We start from the raw sequence: 20,266 nt of genomic DNA, 5'->3' as shown, positions 1-20,266 counted from the left end.
CATGAAGCCCATAGTGTGCATTAGGGTTTACTCTTGGTAGTCAGTGAGTTTGGACGGATGACATGTATCCACCATAGTATCGTACAGATTATTTTTGTGGCCCTAAAAGTCCTCTCTGTTCACCCCCAACCCTCACCAGCCACTGATCTTTTTTGACTGTCTTCATTTGTATTTTCCAGAATGTCACATAGCTGTAATCTTATAGTACTTAGGCTTTTCAGATTGGCTTCTTTCACTCAGTGACGGGCACCTGTTTCTTCACGTCCTTTCATGGCTTTTTGATGCTGAATGATATTGTCTGGATGTGCCATAGTTCATCCACTTACCCACTGAAGAAATCTGAAGTGAAAGTGAAAGTCGCTCAGTCGTGTCCGACTCTTTGGGACCCCATGGACTGTCCACGGAACTCTCCAGGCCAGAATCCTGGAGTGGGTAGCCTTTCCCTTCTCCAGGGGATCTTCCCAACCCAGGGATCAAACCCAGGTCTCCCACACTGCAGGCAGATTCTTTACCAGCTGAGCCACAGGGAAGCACATCTAGGTTGCTTCCAAATTTTGGCAGTTATGAGAAAAGCTGCTGTAAATGTCCGTGTGCAGGCGTGCAGGTTTTTAGGCAGACGTAGGTTTTCAGGACCTTTGGGTAAAGAGTGAGGACTATGATTGATGGACCCTGTGGTGAAGGCATGTTTAGTTTTTTGAGAACCCACCAGACTTCAGAATGGTGGCATCATTTACATTCCCACCAGCGTGGAATGAGGGTTCCTGGAGCTCAGCATCCTCCGCAGCCTTTGGTGTTGTCAGTGTTCCTGTTTTACCCCTTCTCGTAGGTGTGCGCTGGTGTCTAGTTTTAATTTGCATTTCCCTGATGACAGTCTAAGGAAATCAGTCCTGAATATTCATTGGAAGGACTGATGCTGAAGCTGAAGCTCCAATACTTGGTCACAGGATGTGAAGAACTAACTCATTGGAAAAGACCCTGATGCTGGGAAAGATTGAAGGTGGGAGGAGAAGGGGACGACAGAGGATGACATGGTTGGATGGCATCACCGACTCGATGCACACGAGTTTGAGCAAACTCTGAGAGTTGGTGATGGACAGGGAGGCCTGGCGTGCTGCAGTCCGTGGGGTCGCAAAGAGTCGGACAGAACTGAGCGCCTTAACGTACGACAGTCTGTGGAGCGTCTTTTCATACGCTTATTTGCCGTCTGTGTGTTGTCTTTGGTGAGACGTCTTTAAGGTCTCTGTTCTTGCCTTTGGGGAGGTGTCTGATAAGGTATTTGGCTCATTTTAAAATGGGGTTGTTTTCTTACTGTCTGATTTTAAGAAATATTTGTATTTTTGGACAACTGTCTTTTATCAGGTATGTCTTTTGCAAATATTTTCTGCTATCTGTGTGTGGCTTGTCCTCTCATATCTTTTGGCAGAGCAGAAGTTTATAATTTTTATGAAGTGCAGCTTATCCATCATTTCCTTCATGGGTTATGCCTTTGGTGTTATATCTAGGAAGGTATCATGTACCTATAGTCACCTAGGTTTTCTCCTATAATATCTTATAGGAGTTTTATGGGTTTGTGTTACATTTAGATCTGTGATCCACTTTGAGTTAATTTTTGTGAAGGGGATAAGGTCTCTGGGATAAGCCACAGTTCAGTGAAATCTTCTCAGGAAGTGACATTTGAGCTGAGACCCAAAGAATGAATAGTAAGCTAGTCGGAGCAAACTGGGAAAAAACAGCCTTCCAGCTGCCAGGACAGCACATGCAAAGGCCCTGAGGTCACAGGGGGCATGACTCCTGACAGCCAAAGGGCAGACTCCTTAATTTGCATTGCCCTGTCCCTGAGCACATAAGCAGATGGGGTGAACATCTGCCTAGTGATGACTGGTGAGTCCTGGGCTCTGCTTTAGAATCTGCAGGTGCACTTTCTGTGTGGGTCCCGGTCCCTCTGCCAGCGACTTCTCTGCATCCCTGACCCCCTCATTGTTGATGTGTGTTTGGCTGCACATGACAGACCAGCTTCAGGCAGTCTGTGCCCAAAGGAAATGCATCATGTTGTCTAAGAAGCTCAGAGGGGACGCTGGCTCCCAGGTGGGGGAGCCAACCCAGGTGTCCACATCCTTGGTCCCGGTGCGCAGGCCAGTCGCCTACAGACCTCGTGAGATGCTTCCCGAGGGCAGGAGCAGCTGACGTGGTCACCTGTGGGCCTTAGCTGCCGTCTGTGGGACGATGGAGACCAGACTCCACAGCTGCCAGGTTGGCCGCCAGCACCTGGGGAGCATTTAAGTCCACTGGTACTTGGACCTCTCCCCACAGACTTTGTCTGGCCTGTTCTGTGCTGGTAACGGGACACCCTGGGTGTTCCTGGTATTCAGGGAGGCAGCGGAGGACCCTGACTCCACTGAATTAGGTAAAGTCTTCAGGAAATAGTCTGAGCAGTGCGGGGTTCTGGGGATCGGGGAGGGGTCCTGTCTGTGCAGCTGGCAGTCACATCTACCGTCTTTGGGGACTGAGGGTGGTGTTCTCACATGTTTCCCAGGCGCAGGGTTCTGTTTGCCTGGAGGGGAGCAGCCACATGTTGGGGTCTCTTCCAAACCCTGCAGTCCTGGTCTCGGTTGAGAGGCTTCTTTCTTCTTCCCACATATTCCCCACATTGTCTTTTTTTCTCTGTGAACAGGATGTCCTTTGCCTGAGCCAGAGCTGATCTCCCCAGTGGAGCCCGGCCCTGAGTCACAGACATCAAGGAGCGGGCCCACCCCCAGCTCCTGCTCGGGTGAGTACCCACAGCTGGCTAGGGGGGTCACAGCCCGTCCGCTCTGTGAGAATGTTCTTGTCATGGCCACTCTGGGCGCGCAAGGTCCCTGCCGCCTTTGAACCCGTGCTTGCCCTGCCCTGTGGCGCTGCCGGGAGGTGTGGGGTGTGTCAGGTCCGTTCAGGCTCTCGGCTCCACGAGCGTGGGCTTACAGACTAGGTGTCACGCAGCACACAGCCTTGCGGCCCAAGGGTGCTCCGTGGTCTTCGTATGTGAGTTTGGCCCAGGTAAACCCAGCTGCTCGAACCAATCTCCACGGCACAGTGTACGGAAAAGGGCTCTTCTTGAGCCAAGGACCGCGTGGGTCCGTGGGATCTGTGAGCAGGCAGTTCTTCAGGGAGGCTGCCTTCCGTCATTCGTGTGGGCCCTCCAGGGTTCCTGGCATCCTGCAGCTGGCGCAGGGGTGACAGGAGAAGGGAAGGTGTCACAGCCATTGCCAACACCGTGTTTTCCCTCACATTCCACTGACTTGAAACTTGACCTTGTCATCTGGTACCGGGGCTGGGAAGAGAGGCTGCGTGTGCCCACGGAGAGGAAAGACACGGTTTGGTGAGCGTGGTTTGTTACACTCTGTCCGGTTCAGGAAAACTGCAGTTGTCGTGGTTTCTGCCTCATTGGGTGGTTAGAGGATGTACTGGATTGTGTGTGAAATTGCTCCTCACTGGGCCTGACCGTAGAGTGGCTCAGCAGACGTGAGCTGTTGGTGTCATGGGACTACTGCTCTTGAGTCAGGGCCGTGTCTCACGTTTCCTCCTGGACAGCAGGAGCCATTCTCACCTTCTCCACCACCGACACTCCCCGCATTGAGCGGACAGAGGCAACCCCTTGCTCTCGTCTTCTGTCCTCTTTGCCTAAACCTCAAGGCTCCTCACACTGAACACGCCCAAGAGAGAGCTCGGACCTTGCCCACTCCCCCTGCCTCGCGTGCAGGTCAGGAGGCAGGCGCACCTCACACGGCTCCTCGGCACCCCTGTCTCTACCAGTGCCTCCGTCCAGGGGCACCAAGCCCTGGCCGTTGGGCACGCACGCCTCTAGTCCGTCACCTCCACCAGCTGTATGAGACCCGGCCCCACCCTCAGTCCAGGCTTTCGGCTTCTGCCTGGGTGGTGCCAGCACGCTCCTGGCTGTTCTCCCTGCCTCTGCTGTGCCCCTTTGTCTGTCTGTCCTGTCTCCCACACTGACCCCCACAGCCTCTCCCCAGGCCCCGAGGCCTCAGCCCGTCTTCATGTCAAAAATAGAGCCTGGCCCTTGTGCTGCTCCATCCTTAACGCTCCCCTTCACGGAGTGTCCTCTGTGTGGCTTCCGTCCTCGCCTCCCGCTGGCTGCTGTTTCCACACGGTGATGTCTGTGTTCCAGTACTGCTCTCTCACCCTCTCCCTGCCCCGTTTCCACATGTCTGTTCTCTGTGCCTGAGTCTCCATTGCTGCCCTGCATACAGGATCATCTTTTTGTTCTTAAATGACTCTCCAAGGTTAACCCACACGTTCGTGGTCTCCCACCTTCAGTTTGCATGCTTCCCGGTTAGGCCGGTGCACACACTGGACTAATCCATAATGAAAAGTTGCGTCTGATTGACTGACGTTTTTGCCGTGTCTGGCCCTCTGCTGCGCACGGCATAGGCGGTGTGTCGCTGCGTCTTCACAGCGGTCCTACAAGTTCTCGCTTTAGCTTTAATTTTCAAAAGAGGGAAATGACGGCCTATGACATTTGAGTACCTTGCCAGATGCCATAAAGCTAACGTTGAGTTCTTTTGGAATTCGGGCCTAGGTTTTTGTGGTCAGAGACCATAATACTCACATGACCTCTAACTTCTGTTTGGTGGAGCCCAGGTACAGGTTTCACTTCATCGTTCTATGGGCTCATTGTCGTCACTGATTCATGAATGACCGTGACTGATTGATGTAGGAATGAAATTATTTCTCTGCTCATTCATTTCTTTTTGAACATAATGCACTTAACATCCCTGGACTCCAGTACGAGAACCTTGCTCATGCCCTCCTGTCTCAGCGTGGGCTGCTGTGAAAAGAAAGCCACAGCCCAGGCAGCTCAAGCAGCAGACTTGTGTCTGTCAGGTCAGGAGTCTGGGAAGACTGGATCAAGGTGCTGGCAGATCCCGGCTGAGGAGGGCCCGCTCCTCTGTGTGCAGATGACAGCTTTCTCATCCTGTCCTCATGAGCAAGCTGTCTCTTCTTTCTTCTCGTAAGGACACTAATCCCATCTCAGGAACCCTCCTCTCTCCAACCTTGTGTTCTCATGCAGGGCCGCTCCCTGGTTCTGGAAGACTGTGTGTGTGTTCGTTCTCTTTCCTAAGGCTGAAAGAACCTCCTAATTTTCTCTACCACATCCGTAGGTCTGCCCTTACCAGGAAGCCTCCGCAGCCCATTCCTGTCTCCCATCTGGGAGCTCTGGGTACCCTTTGCTGGCTCCCCTGTGCAGAGCACCAGGAGGTGTGGTTTGGAGCAGACTCACCACACGCAGTGTCATCAGCCCTCTGTCTGCCCTCCTAGTCTCCAGACATTCTGTCCCCTGTCCATACTCTCCCCCTGGGCTTTCCCTTTAAAATTTTCAAGAATTCAAACAGGAGAAAGAAAGAAATTGCAAACCCGAGTTTCAGAGACCTGAAAAGACAGCAGGCTGAAAAGACGGCCACTGTCTTCATCCTACTCTCACTGCCACAGTGATTTAGTTTCTTCTACACTGCCATCACTTACGAGCCTTTTTGTGTATTGTCTTCCCTCTAGGTGACAACACAAAACCTGAGACCCCACAGCCTGCCCCTTCCCACCCAGCCCCATCTGAGGAAGTCTCGCCCCAGAAACGACCAAGTCAGCGGGCCTCAGGGCACTCCCAGCTGGGGCAAACCAAGGATGCGGATAGGCCATTGGAGATGCGGGAAGGTCCCCTAAGACCAGGGACAGGCCCCCAGGGGAAGGAACTCCCTGGGAAAGTAAACCCTGATCATCATGGTTTAGGGACAGATGACTGTCTGCCCTCGAGGACTGCACAGCAGCGAGTCCCTCCAGGAGACATTCTTTATGAACGGGAGTCACGTGGGCTGGTGAAAGGACCCCTGACTCATGAAGGGAACTTCCCCTGTAAGTGTGGGGAATGTGGGAAAGCTTTTAACACACATGGCTTCCTTGTTCGACACGAGCAGCTTCACTCTGGAGTGAAGCCCTGTGGATGCACAGAGTATGGGAGAGCCTTCAGCAAGAGCACACACCTCCTCCAGCACCACCTGATCCCCACCAGGGAGAAGCCCTATGAGTGCAGTGAGTGTGGGAAGGCCTTCCACCGCAGGTCACAGCTCACAACGCACCAGCTGATCCACACCGGGGAGAAGCCCTATGAGTGCAGTGAGTGTGGGAAGGGTTTCTGTGACAGCACTAGACTCATTAAGCACTCCATCATCCACACCGGGGAGAAGCCCTACAACTGCCTCGAGTGCGGGAAGGCCTTCTACCGCAAGTCGTACCTCAAGGAGCACCAGCGGATCCACACCGGGGAGAAGCCCTATGTGTGCATCGAGTGTGGAAGGGCCTTCGTCTACTGCTCCACTTTCATCTTACATAAAAGGGCCCATACTGGAGAGAAACCCTATGGATGCAAAGAATGTGGGAAGGCCTTCAGCAGTCGGTCAAGCCTTAGCCGGCACTTCACCATCCACAGTGCAGAGAAGCCCTACAAGTGCACGGAGTGTGGGAAGGCCTTCAACCGCAGAGCATACCTCAGCAGCCACCAGCGGATTCACAGTGGAGAGAAGCCCTACACATGCGTGGAGTGTAGGAAGACTTTCTGGTGGAGCTCAAGCCTTGTTCGACACTCCATCATCCACACTGGAGAGAAGCCATGTGAGTGAAGTGAGTGTGGAAAGGCCTTTAGTCGCAGCTCATCCCTCACTCAGCGTCAAAGGGTTCATACTGGGGGAAGCCCTGTCAGTGTGACAGATGTGGGACAACCCCGCACACTTACCTCGTTCCACGTTTAGAGTTGAACCTCTAAGAACTCTTTCTGGGGAAAGACTTCTGCATGTAACCCCTGAGGAAAATCTTTTGCCAAGGAAACATCTTACTCAGAATCTGATCATTCATACCAAAGAGAAATCCCCTCATTTTTCTTCCCTGTGAGAAAATCTATTTGCAGGATATCAGTTGTCATCTAGAGAATCAGGTTAGAAATGGAGTCAGCCTAGAAACTTATTCTATATCTGAAAATTCACACGGGAGAGTGAGCCAATCTTTATTATGCACTTAGCAAAGCCTTCAGGCACATCTTCCTCCTCAGTTTACACTGCAAAATTATGTCGGGTATTTAAACAAAAGAGGAAGAGACATGGAAGAGAAGAAGAAGTGCAAACACAGCTTTCAGATTTCCATGACGAGCCTGTGGCAGTTTGTCGTCCCTTAGTTTACCTGAGGTAAGAGGAGTGTTGTTGCAGAGATCAGAGGACCGCGTTCCTTCTGTTTTATCTTGTATACACACGCGCTCCTGTCCACTGTCGGGAGAGTTAAACAGCTGAGGGTGCATCTGAAAAGATTCACTGAAAATCACTTTTGCTTCCCTAGTAGCTCAGACGGTGAAGCATCCGCCTGCAATGCAGGAGACCCGGGTTTGATCCCTGGGTTGGGAAGAGCCTCTGGAGCAGGAACTGGCAACCCACTGCACTATCCTTGCCCAGAGAATTTCATGGACAGAGGAGCCTGGCGGGCTACAGTCTGTGGGGTTGCAAAGAGTCAGACACGACTGCGCAGCTAACACACACACCTTTGTTCTACAGCATTGTCTCTACCCTTGAGTAGCCTGTATCTTTATGAGAAATATGAAGGCTTGACTTACAATACACTTTAATATTTAAGGAGATAAAGATATATGTATGGATGAACCCATTTTACTGAAATGATTGATATTTTTGAAACATAATGTGTCTTGTGTCTTTAACCAGCTGGCACTCATACTTAATCTATTTATCTTTTTATTTGTCGTAGGGTGAGGAGGACAGTATAACTGTGCAACCTTCCCAGATGAATCCCAGTTCTTCCCTCTGATTTCTTCTTAGGCTTCACGAACACTTCAGTGATTTTCTAGAAGTTGAATTGCAGCCACAACAGAGCAAAACACACAGCTAAACTAAGCTAAATGATAGCACTACATTCAGAGAAGGAATCTCATTTTTCATCTTACAAAAGATTGTGCGAAGATTCACTGTCAAGTAAAGTGACTAGAATTTCACCGACTGAAACGAGCTTGTGTCAGTACAGCTACAGGTGAGCTCCACACGTGTCGCCATTGGCTTAGTCCCAGCGTAAGGACTGATGACTAATGTCATTGGTCAGGGTATTTTGAGATTCCTTCCTTTTATTTTTTTAAGCAACATGTGATAGTATTATTACCTCACATTAAGAAATATACTGTACAGAAAGGCATAAAAATAATCATGTATTCACTCTGAACGTTCTCAGGGCTTTTCAAATGACTACATGTCTAGTTCTGTATGGCCGTCGTAGGCCATGTCATTTCTGTTGTGTTAATCTATGGCGTTATTGTGAAGGCCACTCTTCATGCTTTTCATGTCTTGTCTAAGAAGTCTTCAGCAAGCTCTAGGTTCTTAAATCTCTGATACATGTTGAGTTACTTTTTGTGTTAACCATGTGCAGTTTAGGTTGAGTTTTTCTTGCCTAAGGATGTTCGGTTGTTCTGGCACCATTTGAATAGTTGAAAAGACTGTCCTGCCTCTATTGAATTGAACTTAGTGGAAAAAAAATCTGTTGGGCATATTAATTTTTGGACTGTTTCTGAGTTCTTTATGTTATCCTACTGATCGGTGTATTTAAACCTCTGTCAATACATTATCTTGAATACTGTAGCTATCATTAAATCTTAAAATTGGATAAAGTACTTCCATCTTCTTTATAGTTTTTAAAATTGATTTAGCTTCCCATGTCAATTTTTCCTTTGGTTTTCTGTTTAAGTTTTAACATGTGCTGGTCTATATATTAAAAACATCTCGTAGATTTTTATAGAAATTCCATTAATCTATGGATCATTTTTGGTGAGATTTGGCATCTTTATTATGTTGAGTATTCCACTCCATGAACATGGTATGTCTCTTCATTTATTTGGATCTCTGATTTATTTCATAAGTGTTTTATAATTTTCAGCTTACAGATCCTGAGCATATTTTGTTAGGTTTTTATTGAGTTTTTAACTTCAGTTTTATCATTGTCATTACTGTTGTTGAGAAAATAATTAATTTTTATATGTTGACTTCGTATCCTATGCCCTTGCTGGACCCATTTATTAGTTCCAGCAAGTTTTTTCTGGGCAGATTCCTCAGGATTTTCTTCATAAGCAATAAGTTATCTATCTGCAGCTCAGCTCAGATGGTAAAGAACTTGCCTGCAATGCAGGGGGCCCAGGTTCAATCACTGGGTTGGGAAGATCCCTGGAGCAGGAAAGTGGCAAGCCATTCCAGTATTCTTGCCTGGGAAATCCATGCAGAGAGGAACTTGGTGGGCTGCAGTCCCTGGAGTCACAAAGAGTTGGACACAACTGAGCGAATAACACCTGTGAATAGTGAGCATCTTATTTCTTCTTCCTTAGGTGTATCCCTTTTATTTCCTTTTTCTTTCTTTATTCTGCTAGCCAGAACTTCCAGTACAATGTTGAATAGAAATGATGAAAGAGGACACCCATGTCTTGTTCTTAATGTTAAGGGGAAAGCATTCAGTGTTGCTTGATCATTAAATAAGATGACAGTATGGGATTTTATGTAGATGTTTTAAAACCAAGTTTGGTAGGTTTCCCTCCTCATTTGCAAAGACCTTTCATTATGAATTGGTGTTGAATTTTGTCAAATACCTTTTCTCTTTCAGCTGATGCGATCATATGACTTTTCTTCTGTAGCCTGTGTATATGATGGATTGTCTGACTGGATTTGAATGTTGATCCAGCCTTGCATTTCTGCAGCAAACCCTGTAGTTACAGAATATGGAACACACACACACACATTCTTTTTGCCAGTATTTTGTCGAGAAATTTTATGTGTAAAATCGTGAGCATATTGGCCTATTTTTTTTGGCACTGCTGTCTGAATAATACTGGCCTCCCAAAATGACCTTTGAGTGTTTCTCCCTTTTTCCCTCCCAGCCTAGTTGAGATTTTGAGAGTCGGTTTTCTTTCTTCTCTAAATATTTGGTAGAATTCTCTGGTGAAACCATTTTGGCCTGGAGATTCCATTTAATGGAATTCATTAACTGGACTTCATGAGAATATGTAGGGATGTCATTAGCTTTGATACATTGAAAAGCAAAGTTTCAAGTTGAATATCTTATAATGATTTAAAAACAGCAAAATTATGCTTTGAATAATAGGACTTGAGCACTTCAAAGGACGGTAGAGACCCTCTTCAATTTAATGATTAGAAAACTGAGGTGCAGAGAAGGCAGGTGACTAGTGCAAGCCCATATTCTCAAGATAAGGCCAGATAGTGTCCGTTTCTCCTAGCCTGTTGGAATTCTGCCCTTTATACTGCTTATAAAAGCCCTATCCAGTTGGCATTGAGTATGTGATTATTTTCAAAAAGCACATTTTGATGATCTTTGCTTCCTTCAGGCATAGGTTATTCTGTAACAATTTCAAGCACATCTTTAGATGTTTTCATTCACATCTTCTGTTACTAATCTGTGTCCTGTTTTATTTCACTGTTTTTTTTCATCCTATGCAAATTAGATTTTTTTTTTTATGGTCTGTGTATTGTCAGTTTTATATATATTTATTTTGTGCTAAAAAGAAAACATCCTGCATTTAGTGTATGCAGTTCTATATGTATCTTATCAGGCCAGATTTATTCATCTTGGTGTATGAACCTGGTAGAACCTTACCAATGTTATTCCTGCCTTATAAAAATAACTGAGATAGCATTAAGATGTTTCAATTTATAGATGTAACTTTTTATTCTTAGAGTAAAATTGTTTTACATAAATTGAGGTTTAAGATTGTATACAAATTTTAAAATGTCTTCCTGCTATTTTCTTTCCTGAATCTATTTTTCAGATGCAAATACACACTTTTGTATTTTGAATTTATTTAATAACTTAATATATTTATTTTCCAAATTTTTATTTGCTTTATCTCTGTAACATATCTTCAAAATTGTGACTTATAAACTGAATATTGCTGGATAGTTTTCAGCCTACTCAAAACTACTGACAACCAATTCAAACATTTATTACATATACATTTCATGTGATAGCTGGCATATCTGATTTAAAATGCATCTTCCTATTGTGCTTATATTTGCTTCAGTTCTGTGTCTTACACATTCTTTTAAAAATTATTTATATTCTAAACTTCACTTTTAGTTGGTAATGTATATACTTCTGTTTTATTAGTGTTTAAGGTTAAAAATTATAATACATGTCTTTAACACAACAAAGTATAAGTTAATATCTTAACCTTTTGCACGATGTAATGGATATTATTGAGGATCGCGTGGTAATTTCATTGTTCTCCTCAACAAGATATTGTTCATGTTTTACATAGATAATGAATTACCTGCATTTACTCAGAGGTGCCCTTTTCTTGGGTCTTTGGTCCTGTCACTGCGGACCTTTCACCTGGGATCATTTCCTTTGGCCTTAAATGTAGTTCATTGGAGTATAGTTGCTTTACAGTGCTGTGTTCTGTGTGGGTGAGTTATCTACTATTTCATTCTCTTTTTGAGAAACATTTTCAGTACATCCTTCCACTATGTCCTGGACCCACTATGTTGTATGTGACTGGAGGTGATTTATTTTGTGTTAATAGTTTCCTGGTATTAAGGAACAGTATTTGAACATGGTACAAGAACAACACATCCTAGAAATTCTAACAGGCTCAGTAATTAGATAGGGTTTTGAGTTGTTGGAATAATAAAAGGATGACTGTGTAGAATACATAGGAGAAATAATATGTCTGGTAACCAGATTAATGGATTGCAACATAAACTGACTAGATGACTAACAAACCCCGTTGTTTCTTTTTGGATGCCTAGGAGGTCAGCATGTCCCAGCTTTCCTTAACAGTTAACTCTGGGACCATGTGGATGAGTTGTGGCCACGTGAATACAGGCAGAAGTGGTTGTGGATGCGTGTCTTAATTGTTCCTGCATTTGTGCACCCTTCTGGGAATCTTCTCAGTGGTTCTCAATCTCAAACCTCCCCAGGACTTAGTGCTCCCTTGGGTGCTGTAGGTTCAGAAGGTGGGTTGATGGTAATGATGTCTTGATGAGGATAGGTCCCGATGACCTGAAAAGCCTCTGAGCTTCCAGCTGGGCCATCTCATCATCACGTATTTGTACCCAAGTCTGCCAGTCCTCAGGGTCAGAAGAGGAGGATAGGAGGGCAAGAAGGAGGCCCCGGTTACTGGGAGCTTGATGATATGTCACCATGTCATAAACGTGAAACCATCGACTCCACTCCACTTGGACCTGAGGGCACTTAGTCCTGATGTGCCCAAGATCAGACTCTTAATTGTAATAATGCAACTCTTTGGGCATCGTGCCTACCTGTAGTTTAAGAAGTCTACCTGCTTTTTAGAGATAACTAAATATGGGTAGAAAAAAAGGTCTATGCAAAATATTACATACAAATGTGTGCTTTTTATGTAAAGCATTTAATCAGTACCTGAGAGTTTGAAAAGTCTGAAAGTCTAGTCGCTCAGTTGTGTCCAACCCCATGGATTGTAGACTACCGTGCTCCTCCATCCATGGGATTTTCCAGGCAAGAGTACTGGAGTGGGTTGCCATTTCCTTCTCCAGAGGATCTTCCCGACCCAGGGATCGAACCCGGGTCTCCCACATTGTAGGCAGACACTTTACCATCTGTGCCACCAGGGAAGTCCCAGTATCTGAGAGGTTCCTTGCCAAGTCAAGTAATCATATTTTCATAAATAATGCCAACATTCTTGCAAAGAGGTATCCATGGCTTAGCCTTTCACAGCCTTGTATGTGAAAGCGTTGTGTCTGCAATCCCATGGACTGCAGCCTGCCAGGCGCCTCTGTTCATGGGGTGGGTTGCCATTCCCTTCTCCAGGGGATCTTTCTGACCCAGGGATCGAACCTGTGTCTCAGACCCACATTGCAGGCAGATTGATTACCATCTGAACTACCAGGGAAGCCCCATTCTCCAGGAGCTCTTTCCAATCCAGGGATCAAGCCTGGGTCTTCTGCATTGCAAGTAGATTCTTTACTGTCCTATCCACCAGGGAAGCCCCATGTTAATACTAATGACAGTAGTAATGTTCAGTCACTCAGTCGTGTCCAACTCTTTGGGATCCCGTGGACTGCAGCACCCCAGGCTTCCCTGTCATTCACCATCTCCCAGAGCTTACTCAAACTCATATCCATCAGGTCGGTGATGCCACCCAACCATCTCATCCTCTGTCATGCCCTTCTCCTGCCTTCAATCTTTCACAGCATCAGGGTCTTTTCTAATGAGTCGGCTCTTCGCTTCAGATGGCCAGGGTATTAGAGCTTCAGCCTCAGTCCGTCCAATGAATATTCAGGATTGATTTGCTTTAGGATTCACTGGTTTGATCCACTTGCAGTCCAAGGGACTCTCAAGAGTCCTCCAACACCACAGCTCAAAAGCATCAATTCTTTAGCGCTCAGCCGTCTTTACGGTCCAACTCTCACATCCATACGTGACTGCTGGAAACGATTTTGAACCAGTCTGTTGGTCCGTGTCCATTGTCTGTTGTTTCTTGACCTGCATATAGATTTTGCAGAAGGCAGGTAAGTTGGTCTGGCATTCGCATCTCTTTAAGAATTATCCATAGCTTGTGAGCTCAGCACCAGCCCGAGTTCCTCATGCCCTGCGTCTGGATGGGGCCCTAAGTCCTGCAGTGATCAGAGAAAGCGGGGCATTGCCCCCAGGCCTATGGCAATTTGGGCACTGTCCTTTAAGAGGAAGCCCCGCCCTGTATTAGGAAAAGTGAAGCTAAGTTATCTCCCAGTCTCTTCGCGTGGTGCCGAGGGGCAGTCGCCAAGGAGAAGGGAAATGGCGCAAGCGCGTGGGCACAGGCTGGGGTTGGACAGAGGCGGATGCCATCGGCACTTCCGCCTTCACCCCTGGGCCAATCACAGTCCGGGAAGGGCCGTTTCCGGCGGCCTCGGGGCGGGACTTCCGGTCTCGTTGCAGTAGAGCCTCTTTCCGGGAGCGGTTGATGGTTGAAAAGCGACCACGTGGACCGGAGCGCAGCTCCGGGACCGTGTCTCTAGGGCTGGGCGGGGAAGGCGAGCGAGATAGCGGGCCTGTCTCCGCACCCCATCGGAGCCGTGACGCCCCAGCTCCGGCACCTTCGCCGTGACACTGTGCCCCCGTCTATGGGACAGGAGACTTCGCGCCTCGCGTTTGCCAGCCTGCGCCGAGACTGCACGTTTCTGCAGGCCTCCACCCGCGCTCCGTCACCAAGGGCCCCGAGGACGGCGGCCTGGGCCTTTCGGGCATTTGACGTCATTTTTTTGTTGTTGTTTGACTTCATTTTATAGCGAGGTTTGGAGTTTGAGGCGCGGCCCGAGGTGTCTGCCCCGGTCTCCCGCCTCTCGGGGCCCCGTTCCGCCCACTGTGTCCCGTGGCAGTGGCAGGTGCGGCAGCGCTGATGAACCCGGCGCAGGTGAGTGGAGGGTCACCCAGCGCCGCGCCTCAGAGTCCGCGCTCCTGGCCATCGCTGCTGGTGTTTGTCCTGGGACTCTGCCTTCCCTTCTCCCGGTTCTTGGTCGCAGGTCTCTGGAGGGAGTCACTTCTGGGGTAGGGTACCTAATTCAGGCATATGAATAGATTCCTAAACTGAAAACCACGGGAGTAAATTTTGGCGCCATGTGCCGACTCTCAGGGGTGAGCCTGAGTTGGGAGTGATCAGGGTCTACATTGGACCTGGAATGACAGCCAGAGGAGCTAGACCTCCCTTCTGAAAGTTTGGAGAGAAGGTGGAGGTGATTTAACACATTTCGTTACATAGATTTCCTCTGGCTGCACAGAGGAGGCTGTGGAAGTGAGGCAGGGAGCCCCGGGAGGATTGTGAGCCAAGAGCTTTAAGACCCAAGTCCTGGGGACTGGTGGGAGAAGGTGAGCGCGAGTTTGGATGACACCAGGACAACAGGCTGGCAGGAGAGAGTTTGAGGCCCGTCATATTGTACTTAGCTTAGGAAGTATTTCTCTCTGCCCACCTGCCTGGTTTCGCTCTGGGCTGCACGCAGTAATCAGAGGGAAAAGAGGAGAGAGCAACTACCGTGTGGTGCAAAGTCGGGCGTCTCCTCTGAGTTGGGAGACTGGGGAAGAGAGGGACCTGGGGTGCTCTGGGGAGAGATGCTCCCTGCCAGCTTATCTGTCCCCATCGTGGCAGGGCGGTGTGACCTTCGAGGATGTGTTCGTGTATTTCTCCCGGGAGGAGTGGGAGCTGCTAGAGGAAGCTCAGAGACTCCTGTACCGTGATGTGATGCTGGAGAACTTCGCACTTGTGTCATCGCTGGGTAAGTCCCTCTTTTAGTTATCTGTTGCTACCTGGCAAATTACCCCAAAGCTTAGTGCACTGAATAGACAAGCATTTATCTTACAGTTGCTTTGGGTAAAGAATCAGGCATATTCTACTTGGGTACCCCTAGCTTAGGGTCTTTCATGACCTTGCTGGCAAGCTGCCCAGGGTTTCCATCTGATCTGAAAGCTTAACTGGTGGTGAATCTCCCTTCAAGGTCATGCACGTGATCAGGAGGCTGTTGGCTGAAGCCCTGCCTCAGTTTCTCACCATGTTGTGTTCTCCTTTAGGCAGGTCACAAGGCAGCTGATTTCTGAGACGATGGGCGAGAGACAGCATCCAGGAGAGAAACTGATATTTTACAACCTGCCCTCAGAAGTGCCATCCCACAGTGTTTCATTATTTTCTAATGAACAAAATTATTTTCTGTTCATTATAAAATAGTGTTTAAACCTAGCCAGCACTCAGCTGGAAGGCGTTAAAAAGGACGTGATTCCCAGTTTCCTGAGCTGGGTGTTGTTTTTTCTCACGGGCAGTTCTGTCTCACAGTTCTGTCATGGCACAGCTTCTTTCCTTGTTCCCTGGAGTAAGAGTGTGAGCCCCAGGGCTGGGCAAGGGGCACCTCCTTCCTTTCCCAGAGCCGCCCCAACCTCTGCTGCCGGGAGCTTTGAGATGAAGTATTTGGGGGTGAGAAGTCTTACAGTCTGCCCCCGACATGCCAGATCTCTGGCCTCTCTGTGCCCCGGGTTCTGCCCCCTTCTGCCATCTTCTCTGTGAAGGGGGTCTCCCAGGGTCACTACTGGCCCCTCATCAGCTGTTCTTTCCCATTAGGACTTGCAGTTTCCAGGTCTCATGGGGCTACCCAGCTGGAGCCAGAGGGGAGCCTGGGGTGCCTGAGGAGGTAGACACGGCTCTGGTCAGAGACGACCTGGAGGAGGCCCAGGCCTGGTGAGCGGGGGGCGCGGGCGTCAGGGCTGGCTTTGCTTTATAACAGCAATTTGCTCTGCGTCTCTAGTGTTTCCTTCCCCAGCTCTGATGCTTTGCTCACTTGTCACTTCTGCTCTGCCCTTAGGTACCTGTCCGTCCCACCCCCCTTTCTAGTCGCACATCTTATCTGACCTCCTGCTCCTCCATGCGGCGCTCCACAGCATTGGGTTTCTTTTAACATGTCATGAGATGTGCGCATATCCTTAAATTTTCCTTAAACACTATCAGGCCAGATATTCTCTTCTGGGCCAGGTTTGATATTCTGTCAGGCCAGGTTTTTCTGGCCCTGGCTAGACCCTTTTTCACAGCACTCACCTGGCACAAGGAACCAAGAGCCTTGCTTGGAGACCATCTGCGTGGTGTGGTTCAGAGAGCCTTTGGCCACACTGTGCCCCATCCTGGTATCCCCTCCTCCGAGGTCCCTTCTTCTGTAAGCGTCAGAGGCCCCTCCTCCTCCTGATCCTGGGCCCCATGTGAGGCCCGCAGTCCCACAGACCCATTGCCAGTTGTATCAGACACACATTTGTTGCTGGAGGCCACCAGCTGAACGTGCGCTTCAGCCACATCTGTCTTCCTTCAGGTCGTTGGCACGGAGTGACGGGTGTGGCTGCACCTTCTGAGCAGGGGTTCCTGTGAGCCAGCCGCAGATGAGAACTGCCCAGGCGGAGCCCTCCACCCACCCGGCTCACCCCTGCGACATGCATGGCCCAGTCTTGAAAGACAGTTTGGCCCCTGGCTGAGCCACAGGGAACTCCCAGCAGGTGAATCATGGGGAGAGATTTCGGGTGTAGTGTAAACCTCGACCACATGCAGAGGTGGTGGAATGGAATCTTCAGAAGAGAAAACCCAGGCTTCATTTGTAAAGCACTGCGGATCCTGTACATCAGAGACAGCCTTCACTTGCAGAGAGGGTGGCGAGAACTTCCCAGCCAGCAGCCGGCCCCTCGCCATGGGGAGAAGCCAGGGGGCATGTTGGGAGCTTATTCTCTGCTGTCATCGCCACGGGGTCCTTTTGGGTATTGGGTTCCCACTGGGCCGGAAAGCACGACTGAGGCCGGAAAGCCTTCTGCCTCTCAGTGGCCCTTGTTGGAGGGAGTGTTGCTCCAGGGTCAGTTGACTCTGGCACTCTGGATTGGAGCAAACTAGAAATCAGAAATGCAAGAAGGGCCCTGGAGCCCAGGGACAGTTTCCCACAAGGAGAGTCTTCAGGAGGATGAGCTGTGAACACAGTGGTGTGAGAACAGGTGACGGTCTGCGCTCCAGCAATTACTGGAGCAATCCTCTGGTAGATGCTTTTCATAAACAGAACTCACATGCACCAGGGGAAGCTTCCATGATCTACACAGGCAAGAATCTCTGCACGTGGAAGAGATGTGGGATGGCTTCAACAAACGTTCATGTGCCTTTCTCCTGAGGGTGGGCCCGAGTCGGCACATGAGGATTTATGCTCAGCAGAACCACAGGAGTGGTCAGGCTCATGCAGCAATAGCACATTCACATTGAGAAGCCTTATGAATGCAAAGGATGTGGGAAAGTATCTTGTGTCTGCTCTGCTTTTGTTCCAAGTAACATTTCCCACTCCAAAGACAGTCATACTTGGAGTGCAAAGTATGTGGGTGTACCTTTTGTGGCAACTGTTGTTCCACTCATCACGTGAGGGTTCTCACAAGAGGACCCCAGAGCACAGTGAATGTGGATCACGTGAGGGTTCTCACAAGAGAGGACCCCAGAGCACAGTGAATGTGGAAAGGCCTTCATTCACCCTTATTTGTCTGGCCTGATAGGATCCATGCTGGAGAAAAACCCTTTGAGTATAAGAATATCAGAGAGCCTTTTGGTACAGCTCCTTCCTGATTCCATATGGGAAGGCTCACGTGAGGGAGAAATGTCGTGAATCTAGTGAATGTGGACAGTCTCTCTGCCTTCATTCATTCCTTTCCAAGCCTCAGAGTGTTCATACTGGGGAGAAGCCCTGTGAGCGTAAGAAATGGGCCAAAGCCTTTTACATGTGAACTTGTCTCAGGCACTATCAGAGAATTCATACTGGGAAAAGACCTTTTGAATGTAACTCCTGGGGAAAATCTTCTGAACAGGGGAAGCTTCGTACTCTGAGGAATTATACCAAAGAGAAATAAGTGTTCGTGTGCTGTGAGAAAATCTTCTGAGGTCAGTCATCACTTACGGTCCCTGGAAGAGTCATACAGGAGATGGATCCATCCTAGGACGTTGCGTCTGAGAGTTTATAAAGGAGAGAGAGCCAGTGGCTACTGTGCGGTTTCAAGAATCCTCAACCATAGCTCTACCCGTAGTATGCACTGAAAAAGCAACCCCAGGAATATTTAAAAAACAAAGGAGAAAGAAATATAAGTAGATATCACAGGCAAATGAATGTATTTCTGACTTTTTTCTGCTTTTCCTGAGAAACCAGTGAGTTTATTGGCTGGCCTTTTTTGTTGTTTTTGGGTGGCAGGGGGCTGTTTGAGAGATTAACCGCCTGAATTAATATGCACTGTGTGCCACGCCACACCAGGAAGGCTGGACACTTGAGAGCATCTCTGCGAATGTTACTTGTTACGAAACGTCATCTTAGGTGACACCTTGATTTATGAAGCCTTTAAAACTTAAATTAGGATACAAAAATGTTGTCTAAAATTGTAATAAAGACATAAGGACACACGAATGGGTACATTTTACTTTACTACTTAAAACTGTTTAAGGCTTCATTTTTATTTATCCATTAATTATAGAGGTATAATTGACATATAACTATGTACGACTAAGATGTACAACATATTTATCTGATACATTTACACTGTAGTATGATTGCCATTGTAGCCTCAGTTAGCCTGTGTTATGCCACAGAATTATCATCTCTTCTAGTGGTGGGAACAAATAAGATATCATCTCTTGGCAAGTTTAATGTTTATAATATAGTTTTATTGTCTGTAATCCCTGTACTTTATGTTAGATCTCTCGGAATTATTTGTCTACGAGTTGTTAAGTGTATACCCCTGAACATCATCTCTCCCATCCCCTGACCCCACCCCCGGCCTTTGGTAACCATCACTGTAATGTTTTCCAGCTCAGTTTTTGGTTTTGTTTTGCTTTTTCCACATGTAAGGGATTTTATACAATATTTGATGTATATCACTTAGGATAACATCCTCAAGGTCCATCTGTATTGTTGAAAATGGCAGCATTTCCTTTTTTCTCAAGGCTGAGTAGTAGTCCATTGTTGATGTATATATGTTTTTATTCATTTATCCATTGATGGACATTTTGGTTGTTTCCACATCTTCGCTATTGTGAACTATAATAAACATGGCAGTGCTCCTATCTCTTTAATAACCTGTTTTTATTTCCTCTGGAGCTTGAGGATGATATTGATTGGGATTGCAACTTGTCTGCACCATGCCCATCCCCAACCACATGGCCTTGGTCATGTCACTTAGGCTTGGGGTTGAGTATTGGTGTGTGTAAAATAGAAACCTTGGTTAAATAGAGTCAGGAGACCAGCAGGAGGGAGCTCTCACACCCTGCCGCTGACAGCAGAGCCCAACAGGAAGGAGAAAGGTTCCTCTTCTTCCAAGAAAAGACGCAGTCAAGGAAAAGCCCTGGCCTCTTTCTCCCGGTTCACTTTTCCCTCTGTAAAAGTGTTCTCCTCTTGCTGTGCAGGTCCTTGCTTGGTGGCGTGCCATTATTGCAGGCTCCAAATCACCATTCTCAGTTGATCCTGTGTAAGCCCCTCTTTGCTGGAGAAATAGCTGGCAGTCTTCATTTTAGGGGAACAGTGTTCAACAGGAAAAACCCAGAGTTCAGAGGTGAGTGTCAGACTGGCTGCCTGATCCCCAGGGCCCCCCTGAACTCTGCTGTCCCCCTTCCAATCATAGCCCTTCCACGGCATGTAATTTGAACCTGAGATATAGATAGAAATCAGCCCACACGTCGAATTCTAGGCAGAGG

At 47.9% G+C, this 20,266-nt stretch overlaps 1 protein-coding gene and 1 long non-coding RNA gene across 2 annotated transcripts in view; both read left to right on the top strand.

Moving 5' to 3' along the window:
- The window catches only part of LOC113875788 (zinc finger protein 805-like), a 42,425-nt gene extending 33,724 nt beyond the window's left edge, over positions 1 to 8,701 (top strand). Inside the window, 3 exon segments of the mRNA XM_027514465.1 lie at positions 2,672 to 2,767; positions 5,548 to 7,223; positions 7,792 to 8,701. Coding sequence (XP_027370266.1) covers positions 2,672 to 2,767; positions 5,548 to 6,794 — 1,343 coding nt within the window. The 3' untranslated portion in view covers positions 6,795 to 7,223; positions 7,792 to 8,701.
- A 4,839-nt stretch (positions 8,702 to 13,540) lies between these two features.
- Positions 13,541 to 19,648, top strand: LOC113875567. The gene is made up of 4 exons (XR_003506281.1): positions 13,541 to 14,458; positions 15,188 to 15,314; positions 16,148 to 16,264; positions 16,884 to 19,648. It is a non-coding gene; the product is annotated as an uncharacterized LOC113875567 (long non-coding RNA).
- Positions 19,649 to 20,266: the final 618 nt, after the last annotated feature.

This window comes from Bos indicus x Bos taurus, chromosome 18, assembly GCF_003369695.1.
Source record: "Bos indicus x Bos taurus breed Angus x Brahman F1 hybrid chromosome 18, Bos_hybrid_MaternalHap_v2.0, whole genome shotgun sequence".
In the NCBI taxonomy this organism is placed as follows: domain Eukaryota; kingdom Metazoa; phylum Chordata; class Mammalia; order Artiodactyla; family Bovidae; genus Bos; species Bos indicus x Bos taurus.
This window is presented reverse-complemented; position numbering and strand designations above follow the sequence as displayed.